This window comes from Zosterops lateralis (assembly GCF_965231275.1).
Source record: "Zosterops lateralis genome assembly, chromosome: 28".
NCBI lineage: Eukaryota > Metazoa > Chordata > Aves > Passeriformes > Zosteropidae > Zosterops > Zosterops lateralis.
In genome coordinates this window covers 5614859-5625325 of record NC_139788.1, presented here as the reverse complement: position 1 = coordinate 5625325, position 10467 = coordinate 5614859, and the positions used below count along the sequence as shown (strand labels likewise).

General features: G+C 59.6%; 1 protein-coding gene across 1 annotated transcript; it reads left to right on the top strand.

The window, feature by feature from the left end:
* Nucleotides 1-1119: 1119 nt before the first annotated feature.
* Nucleotides 1120-9682, top strand: MFSD2A (MFSD2 lysolipid transporter A, lysophospholipid). The gene is made up of 13 exons (XM_083879230.1): nucleotides 1120-1236; nucleotides 1767-1891; nucleotides 4974-5097; nucleotides 5247-5325; nucleotides 5528-5700; nucleotides 5795-5885; nucleotides 6351-6472; nucleotides 6700-6783; nucleotides 7512-7595; nucleotides 7898-8010; nucleotides 8191-8334; nucleotides 8501-8677; nucleotides 9050-9682. Exons 2-13 carry the CDS (start codon nucleotides 1833-1835, stop codon nucleotides 9105-9107), a joined length of 1308 nt encoding a protein of 435 aa, XP_083735356.1. The 5' UTR covers nucleotides 1120-1236; nucleotides 1767-1832; the 3' UTR covers nucleotides 9108-9682.
* Nucleotides 9683-10467: the final 785 nt, after the last annotated feature.

The following is a 10467-nucleotide window of genomic DNA, read 5'->3' as shown; positions in this document are numbered from 1 at the left end:
TCCCTGTGACACAAGGCAGTGCCAGGGGAACCCACTGCAGGTGTATGAGGGGCCAGAAACTGTGAGTCAGTGGTGACACCAGCTCAGTGATCCCGAAAACTGGGAGTGCCTGGAGCTGCTGGGCCACCCACCCTGCTCATCCCTCAGGTTCTGCTGCATCCCACTCCTGTCCTCCCTGCCTGTCTCCACGCCCAGCTCCAAGTGGCACTCGGGGCATGGCACTGGTGCCACGCTGGCCCCCTTGGCTCAGCCCTGCTCTGCATCTTCATCTCAGGGTGAACTTTGAACCCCGGTGGCCTGAGGCCAGCTGGTGGTGACACTGTGGTGACACTGACACAGGTCTGTGTGTGCTCACAGGTCGGCAAACAGCACCTGGCGCAGCTGAGAGGGGCTGGGATGGATGTCCCACCCAGTGAGGGGGACACTGCGAGTGTCCCCTGCATCCTTTTGAGCAAGGCCCGTTGTGATAGGATGAGGGGTGATGGTTTACACTGAAAGAGGGGAGATTTAGGTGAGATATAAAGGAAGTTTTTAACAATGAGGGCGCTGGGGCACTGGCACAGGTTGTCCAGAGAGGTGGTGGGTGCTCTGTTCCTGGAAGTGCTCGAGGCCAGAGTATGGGGCTCAGAGCGACCTGGCTGGGAGCTGGCAGGATGAGATGGGCTGCAAGGCTCCTTCCAACCCAAACCCTTCCGCGATCCCAAGAGACGAAGGGCTGGGATGGAAGGACGGGACCGGGCGGGGGGGTGAGGGATGAAGAGCGGGGGAATGAGAGCGACTCACGGGATGTAGGACAGAGGAGAGCTGACGAAAACACCGAACGCTGGAGGGGAAGGGCCGGGCCGGGAGAAGGAGGAGGAGGAGGCGGGTAGAGGCGGGTCGGGCAGGGGCGGGCTCTCTCCGTTAAGGGCGGGCGGGCCGCCGGCGGGGCTCATTCATCGCGCACACGGCATGGCCGGGGGCGGCGGCGCGGAGCGGCCCGGGGCCGGCGGGCTCCTGCCGCCCGCGCTCCGCCAGCACCGCCGCAGGGTGAGCCCCGGGGACACACGGAGGGGGGTCTGGGGGCGGGGGGGGGACTCTTCCCGCTGTCGCTAACACCGATCCCGGCTGCAGGAGAACCGCGAGCGGCTGTCGGTGTGCAGCAAGTTGTGCTACGCCGTCGGGGGAGCTCCGTACCAGATCACGGGCTGCGCCCTCGGCTTCTTCCTCCAGATCTACCTCCTGGACGTGGCGCAGGTACGGGGCTGGGGGACGGGATTGGCACTGGTGCTGCTCTGCCCGGGGGATGGAGCTGCGCGGGGCTTGGCAGTGCCCCGAGCCCCGGGGGACGCGGGTTTCCCCCGGGCCAGTCCCACGCGTGTTCCCGTGCGGCCGCTCCGTGCTTGGGGATCCCACGGGACAAAGCGGGGTGGTGGTGACTGTTTTGGGGGAGCACAGGACCCGCCCTACAGACCCGCAGCGGGTCGGTGTGAAACACAGAAGGAAGGAAACTGTGAGAGGAGAGGCCGTAGGTTCCTTTGTGCTGGGTTTGGGGAACCCTGCTGTGAGGTGTGGGAATTCCCTGTGGAAAAAGCGTGCTGGGGCAGCGCTCCGAGGTACTGGGAGCCTCAAATCCCTCTGAACTAGAGGGAGAGACCGAGGGACTGCTCCCAAATGGTTGTGGGGTCACAGCAGGTAGTTGAGATGGTCTTGAGGGGCTCAGGAAGGGCAGCTGGTAGCACCGGGCTTTTGCATATCCTGACACAAACGAGTTCCTCCTCCTGCAGGTGGACGCTTTCTATGCCTCCATCATCCTATTTGCTGGACGAGTATGGGATGCCATCACAGACCCCATGGTGGGATTCTTCATCAGCAAAACCTCCTGGACCCGCTTCGGCCGCCTGATGCCCTGGTAAGAGCTGCTGGTAGCACCCTGCATTCCTTGTCCGATGTGTCACAGCTCTTCCAGTCAGCTTTGGGTATCCCCTGGCACGAGGCGTGCAGGGCAGGACGTGCTGACGCCCTGGCTCACCCAGGTGAGGTGCCAAGAGCTCCAAAAAGCCCCAGGTGCCACCAACAGCTGGGTGGCCTCAAGTTCGTGCCTGTTGCTCTGGCAGGTGCCAAGTTGTGCCTGGGTGACCTCGATGTCACTGCACCTGCGAACTCCAACGTCCTTGGCACCGTGCTGGACTTTGTTCCTTTGGTGGCTGGTGGCAGCCAGAGCAGATGGCATCACAGCCACAGGGAGGAAGGCCGGGGGTGTGTGTGGGGCCGAGCCGTGGTGCTGGAAGTGCCGGCTGACAGTCACGAGGGTGCAGGGAAACAGCTGTCATGGATCTGGGTGTCTGCACTTGGGTGCTCCCGAGCTGGGTGAAGCAGCAGATGGGATGGGCTTTGTGAACCCCCCAAATGCATGCCTGCACCCAGGGCAGGCTTAGGACATCCCTGAGCACCTGTTCCTGCACGGGATGTGGAGCATTAGTGCCTAAGTGGGGACCGGGTGGCCAAAATAACCCCGTGCGCTTTTGGGATCTCTGAAATACAGAGAGGGTGGGCACGGGGGGGAGTGGAGCTGGAGGGACGCAGTGCTTTTCCCCCACAGATTATACCCTCTGCTTCCTGCCTTTCCTGGAATAGCTCTGGGCAGTTGTTGAAGGCGGGCTCCACACACGTGGCCTGAAATAGCTTTTTCCCTGCCTGCAGCAGGGTCTGGGGTCTGGAGATTAGCGCGGGGCTGGCGGGGCTGTGTGGGAGAGCCGCGGACGGCTCCGCTCTCCGCTGCCCTAATCTCGAGGCAGGGGGTGGGACTGAAGTGGCCGCATTCCTCCGAGCGGCTCCCGCTTCGTTAAAATTAGCCAGAGCTTTCGGCTCCGCGCTGGGCCCCTCAGCAGCGCCGGGGCAGCCGGAGCTCGCTGCTATTGTGCATGGCTCAAGGGCTGCCCGCTGAGTGCAATTTGGATGGAGTCGAGCTGATTTTAAACCTCTTAAAGGCAGGTTTTTCTGGCTTTGCGGGGCTGCCCAGCCCCAGGCTGGTGTTGCCGCCGTGGCTGCAGAGCTGCTGGCGCTGCCTCAGTTTCCCTGTAAGCTGCAGATACTGGGGTGGTCTCAGGGCTGCTGCCTGACCTCAACCCTCAGCACCTGCGAGGTGACCCCGCCGTGTGTGAGGGTTCATTGCCGAGCTCTGAAGGGGCCGATCTGTGGGACCAAGCCCAGCTGGCTCCAGCACAAAGCTTGTGGCTCTTCCAGTTCCTTGTTCCTCACCTTCTCTCAGGGCCACCACCTCTCTCCCTTTCGGTTCTTTCGGTTTCAAACACTTTTTTTTGGCACATTTCCTTCCACCAGCTCATGCACTGGCTGCTTCCTCTTCTCCCTCAGCCTCGTGAACGTCACTCTGTCCCCAGCACTGAGCTGGGATCCCCATTTCCTTGACCACCGCGGACTTCCCGCTGACGAAACTTTTCCCTGAATGTCGGTGACTGAGAAACCCCTGGCTTTGACCTCCTCCGGGGGCAGCAGCCGTTTGCAGACAGTTGAAAGCCGGCTGGGAAGGGCCGTGTGAGCAGCACAAAGGAACACACCATCCAGCAGGGCCAATGAGAGCCGGGGCACGTCACGGCAGCCGCCTCCGAGAGCGCCTTAATCACCTCGCCTTGGGTCAGGGGTTACTCTCAGTCACTCCTTTGCTTGCCAGGAGTTGTGGTCAGCCCTGCCCGGGGCTCGCCTGTGCTCCGGTGCTTGGGGGAAATTGCCACATCTGATGCTCATGCGATGGCGAGCGTGACGCTCTGGTGATTTCATTCAACATTTGGCTCCGCGTTTTTTTCCCTCGGCTCCACGTATGTGAGCGCAGATAAGCGGCAGCCAGGAGGGGCTGGAGCTGCTCCTCGGCGCTTTCCGCCCCCCTCCTTCTCCAATGGGGTGACGTGGGCTCGGAAGAATGTGCATGTGTTGAGTCCTGTGCAGCCTCTTGTCGCTGCTCTCCATCCATGGAGTTTCTGTTTCTCGCTCTCCCCACTCCCTCCCCGGCTTTAAATTTAAGTTTCGCGTCCTGTACGTCAGCCCGGGCGGAAAGATCTTGCTGTACTCTGGCCCTGAGAGGCTCCGTCCTGTGTCCAGTTCTGCTGGACTCACTCCAGGGCCTCTGTTCCAGGTTCGTGAAATGCAGGGTGCTCACAAATCCCCCAGCAAAATCCATCTCCTGAACAGATGGTGGGTTTAACCTCAACACCTGGCTCGCTCCCCTCCTTCCTTCTCCCCCGACTGATGGGGGGCTCTGTGTGCCTGTGGTGTCCCCAGGGTGCTGGAGCAGGGCAGAGCTGTGCCCTGGCTGTCCTGCAGCAGGACAGGGGTTATGAGATCTGCTGGATGAAGAAGATCTGTTGGCAGACTCTGCAGGAATTGCTGCCAAGGCCCACCACTGGAGCAGTCCCCTCTGATCCTCTGTTGCATTTTGCATCCCATGTCCCTGCTCCCACAGCTCTGGAAGGCTGGGCAGAGGTGGAGGAAGGAGGCAGCTTGCTACTGGCTGCTGGTTTGCTCAACTGCTGACCCCAGGACCAGAGCTTGGGGGGCCTTGACAGCAAAGCCAAGCTGGTGAGAGGTTTTTGGCTGCTGGGGAGCAGGGCTGAACTGCCTGGCTGTTCCCCAGCCCTTGCCAGGATAAGGGAGGTGATTGCATCCTGCTGAACACAGCAGTGCTGCCTGGGGAAGAGGTTGGGGCTGGGGGTGGAAGCCAAAGGCAGGAGCAGATCAATCACTTCTGTGGAAGGAGACATCTCTGTTAGTGCAAGGAAAGCTCTTCTCTGGAACTCTTAGTCAGCTTTTCCGACCCTGTGAGACTGGAGCTGCTGCATCCAGCCTGGTTTGGATCATCCCTAGGGCAGCTCAGGGGCCCCCAGGTCAGATACCTGAACCGCACGGGATGTGTGGAAGCAGCAGGGAGAGCTGGGCTGGTCAGGCCATGCCCACAAGGCTAACACTTTGTTCTCTCAAAGGATCATGTTCTCCACCCCTTTCGCCATCATCTCCTACTTCCTCATCTGGTTTGTGCCCGACATCTCCACAGGACAAGTGGTGTGGTACCTTGTCTTCTACTGTGCCTTCCAGACCCTCGTGACGGTGAGTCAGGCTCTGCTCACACCTGGGATGGAGGCTGCCAATTCCTGCCTGCCCCTTGCTGAGCTGCACAGAGGGGCAGAAACCCCCCTGCCCCAGGTCCCTTGGGCTGTTACATCCTCCCTGAGCCAGTTGTCCTTGTGCCATTGCAGTGCTTTCATGTGCCTTACTCAGCACTGACCATGTTCATCAGCAGGGAGCAGAGCGAGCGGGACTCAGCCACTGCCTACCGTAAGAGTTCCTCCTTCCCTTCTCTCCCCTTTATTCCTTCCCTTTCCCCCCCTCTTTCTTCCCTTTCCCCTTTATCCCTTGGGGATTTGGAGGGAGCTGTAGCACAGCTGGGCTGGCTCATTTCTCCCTGGGAAGAATCTCAGCTGGGAATGCTCTGCTGTGGACAAGAGCTGTGCTCAGCCCTGCTGGCCTCTCCCTCCAGGTATGACTGTGGAGGTGCTGGGCACCGTGCTGGGCACTGCCATCCAGGGCCAGATTGTTGGCCAAGTGGACACTCCCTGCATTGGGAGCCCCTTCTTCTTCGGCTTGTCCAACTCCTCGGTGGCCATGGAGGAGCTGAACATGACCCACGACACCGAGTCGCTCACAGACACTGTAAGCTGGGGCTCCCCTGCCATTTGCTCCCTTTAGAGCAGGCTTGTTCCCAGGATGAGCCCCTTCCCTGACTGCTGCTCCCTTTCTTGCACAGAGAAATGCCTACATGATTGCTGCGGGGGTCATCGGGGGGCTCTACATCCTCTGTGCCCTCATCCTGCTGCTGGGAGTGAAGGAGAGGAGAGGTGAGGCTGGAATGCTCAACGCTTGTGGAGCTGTTCCTTCTTTTCCAGGAGCTTTTGGCCCCTCATTTGTGGGTCTCTCCGAGGAGAGGGGCAGGTGGAGCTGAGCTCTGGGTCTGGGGAAGTGCTGCAGAAGGGCAGGAGGCCAGAGCACCTCTGGGGTTTGTTAGATAACCTTTATCTCACCCATTTTTGGCTGGCCAAGGTTGCCAATGCCAGCCAGGGCATCCCGGGGGGAAGTGATATCCAAACTTGTGTCCTTCCCTCTCCTTGCTTATCCTGGAGGAATCAGCCAGGCTGCTCCATGGGGCTGAGGGACCCCCGGGTGAGGGCAGGGATTGCCCTGACACCCTTGGGCTGGGATGCTGTGGGTGGGCAGCGGTTGTGGAGGGTGCTGAGCAGTGAGATGGGGCACCCATGGGTGCTGTTTTGGGGAGGTCTAACGCTGGGCTGATCTCTGCTCCCCAGAGTCCTCTGAGCTCCAGTCGGACGAGCCTGTCTCCTTCTTCCAGGGGCTGAAGCTGGTGATGAACCACGGGCCCTACATCAAGCTCATCGCCGGCTTCCTCTTCACCTCGCTGGCCTTCATGGTGAGCTGGAAGGGCTGGGGACAGGGGACAGCAGCCTGGGGGTGGCTGAGGGGACAATCCCAGGGGCTGGCAGTGATGGATGAGCCGGAGCTGCCCCGGGCAGAGGATGTGGCCTCGTGCCCTCCATGGGGTCGGTGAATGGCTGCTTTCTTCCCCTGCCCATGCTGGGGGTGCAGCTGTGTGAGGACAGACATGCCCCCCCTGACCCCTGTCTGCCTTTTCCACAGCTGCTGGAGGGAAACTTTGCCCTCTTCTGCACCTACACCCTGGGCTTCCGCAATGAGTTCCAGAACATCCTCCTGGCCATCATGGTGGGTACAGCCCTGTCCTGGGGACCGTGGTGGGCTCCAGCCTCCCTGGGAGCTGGCTTGGGATAGGGGCTCCATGGGCTCAGGGGAGGGACAGGGACACAGGGACAGTGATCAGAGGTCCCCTGGGACGAGGGGAGGGAGAAGAAGCTGCCAAATGTCCTGCAAAGGCCTGGTGGGTTGGCAGGAACAGCGGGGCCTTTGTTCCTGTGTGAACAGGGCCACAGACAGGGCAGACCAGGAGCCATGGGGGCCTTTTGTCCAAATCCTGCCACTTGTCTCCCTCCCCTCCCCGCTTTGAGAAAAGGATCTCAGTGTTTACTGCCAGGAACATGGAGCAAAACATCTCCTTGAGAGCTCTTTCCAGCTTGCCTCATTCCTGGAAGCACCTCGTGCCCTCTCCTCAATGGGGTGAAGAGGCCCAAGGTGCCATGGTGCCCATGGAGCCGGGCTGCTGGCCACAGGTGCTGGTGACAAGATCAGGTCCCTTCCCAGCACCAAGGATTGTGTCATATCCTCCCTCTGTTGGGGCAGGTGTGGTGTCAGGGCCCTGCACTGGGGGAGGAGGTGGCCCCACACACCACGTGTGGCTTTGTGCCAGCTCCAAGAGCATGTGGAAATCACAGGTGCTGGAATTGGAGTGGGAGGAGGCCGAGCCAGGAGCTGCTCCTTGCTAGGAAGGGCCTTTCCCACAGAGCAGAGCCAACACCATGACCCTTCTCTTCCCACAGCTCTCGGCCACCTTGACCATTCCCTTCTGGCAGTGGTTCCTGACCCGTTTTGGCAAGAAGAAAGCTGTCTATGTGGGCATCTCTGTGAGTGTCTCCTCAAGTGTGGGGTGCCCATGGGGATGGTCTTGACCACATGAGATCAGCAGAGTTCCCCCAAAAGAGCACAGAGATGTGCAAGGGCTGCTGCTAATGACAGTTTGGTGCCTGTCCTTCCGCCTGCTGGTTGTGCTGTCCTGGCTGTGTTGTGGGGCTCAGGGAGGGACGCTGCACCTCTGTTTCCCTGGCTGTCCCTGCAGTTGGAGGGCTGGGATATGTGGGAGAGAGAAAAGCCAGGGGATCTGGGCCAGGCCCCGCTGATGCCAACCTGGTTTCTGTCCCCTCTGCAGTCTGCCATCCCCTTCCTCATCGCTGTGGTTGTCCTGGACAGTAACCTCTTTGTCACCTACGTGGTGGCCGTGGCTGCCGGGATCAGTGTGGCAGCTGCCTTCCTCCTGCCCTGGTGAGTGTGAGGGGCTGGGCAAGGGGCTCCCAGAGCCTGCTAGAGGGGTTAAAAACCCTCTGCAGGCTTTTTTTGCAGTATTTTCAGCCCCAAGTGGGGCTCCTGAGGGAAATGCTCTCAGCAGAGAGGAGGTGCTTTGCTGTGCCAGTCCTGGTGGTCACCACCCCTCTCTCTGCACAGGTCCATGCTGCCAGATGTCGTCGATGACTTCAAGCTGCAGCACCCCAGCTCCCATGGCCATGAGGCCATCTTCTTCTCCTTCTATGTCTTCTTCACCAAGTTCACTGCTGGGGTCTCCCTGGGCATCTCCACGCTCAGCCTGGAGTGAGTTTAGTGGGAGCTGAAGGGAGGGCAGGGAGGGAGGCTGAGCTCTTAGAGGAAGCTGATGAGCTCAAAATCCAGTTGTTGCGCCAAAGCTCTCCCCACAGGGAGCAGCTCAGCTCCTGCAAACCCCGTTTCCTTTGCCTGAAGGTGCCTTTCTGCCCAACAGCTTCGCAGGGTACCAGACCCGAGGCTGCTCCCAGCCTGAGCAGGTGCACTTCACCCTGAAGATGTTGGTGTCTGCTGTGCCCGTGGGGCTGATCCTGCTGAGCCTGCTGCTGTTCAAGCTGTATCCCATCGACGAGGAGAAGCGGAGGAAAAACAAAAAAGCCCTGCAGGATTTAAGGTGGGTGCCAGGCAGCAAACAAGGCGTGTGGGGGGTGTGTGTGGGGGCAGGATCAGACGGGTTGGGACACACTGTGACTTGTCCAGGAATTCTCCAAGGACCCGTGGGTGGTGGCGTGAGGGAAGGGCTGACTTTGTTTTCCCAATCCCAGCTTCCAAAGGGATGGTGTGAAGTGCTGGGAGATCAGCAGGAACCTGCCCCAGCTGCCACCCAAACTCGTGTAGAGGCTGCACGTGGTGCTGCCGTCCCTCTGGAGCTTCTTTGGAAGCTCCTGTGCCCCAAGGCAGATCTTACTGGGATATAGATGTTACTGGGATGCAGACCTTGCTCCTGTGGCTTAATCCATGTCTCATTCCCAACTCTTTCCCCCAGGGAGGAGAGCAACAGCAGCTCAGAGTCAGACAACACAGAACTGGCCAGCATCGTGTGACCCGGGTTGGATCTGTCTGCTCACACTGGGGCTCCCCAAGGACTTGTCTCCCCGGGGCTGGCCCAGCCCAGTGCCACTGGAGGTGCTGGAGGAGCCGTGTGGAGCATCCACTGCCTCGAATTCAGGATCTGTGCCCGTCCCATGCCTTGCACGGGGCCCACAGAGCGCTGGTAGTGTACATTACACACGTGGTGCCTCAGCAGAGACAAACGCTCTCCCTGCCGGACTCTGGAGGGCAGGGAAGCCCAGATTTGGGATGGTTTTGCCTGGAACAGCCCTGCCTGGGGCTGATGGTTAGTGTACATTACACTGTCAGTGTGCCCGCGCCCAGGACGTGAGCTCACCTCTGCTGTCTCTACAGAGGGCACTAATGTGGGAGCTCTTCTTTTTTTTTTTTTTTTTACAGAGCCTAATTAACTTAATGATGTAAATAAGAAGCAGTTTCCTGTTTGTATATATCTGTACAGAACCCAAACCCGAGGACCTGTTAATATTAATTTACATAAAAGTGGGGGAAGTCGGCAGTGGGTGTGAAGGATTTGTTTTTTTTCACTCTGCTGGGATTTTTCATGGCTGTCAGCAAGCCCAGGGTCCCTTTACACACCACAGGGTGCAGGGTTGACTTCTCCTGAGCCCTGGTGCAGGAATGCCATAATCCAGGCAGGAGGCTGTGCTCAGCCCTTGCCCCCGTGCAGCTCCTTGCTTGGTGCCTGTGTTGCAGCCATCCAACAAAGGCTCTATTATTTCCTCCTTTTCAAGAGGGGAACGGGGGTGGAGGGAGGAATGAAATCAAAGTGCTGCCAGCAGAGATGTTGAACTTGAGGCTGGAAACAGGAGAGGCAGCTGGGGAGCGGAGAGAAAGGGAATGCAGGCTGTGGGTGACACTCAACACTGGCTGCCGGGGCAGAGTGCTGGGAAGCACTAATCTCCTGGATATTTATACCCTCCTCTCGCATTCCCTGCTCCCACTGCACAAAAGGGGGAGAGCCCTGTTCTCTCCAGTGCCTCCAGCAGCAAGTGGAACTCGAGAAAAGGGGGCTGGAATCAGTGCAGGGAGGGTGCAGCAGGGATGAAGCAGCCACCTCCATGGATGGGGTGAATTCCCAGCTCTGCTCTGTCCCCAAGGCCACTGCAGCAGGGGACAGGGCTGCTGCCTTTTGTTGAGCACACAAGAAGTTGGAGGGGCCAGGGCTGAGCCGAGAGTGGGGGGCTTGGGGAGGGAAGGATGGCTCATCCTTTGTTCCACAGTTGGGTACAAAGGACAGGAATGAGGATGGGGTTTGAAAATAGCCAGAGGGATCAGCTGGGAATGCTCCACCGGGCCTCACTCTGCCCCTGTGGCCAGGAAAAGAAGGCAGAG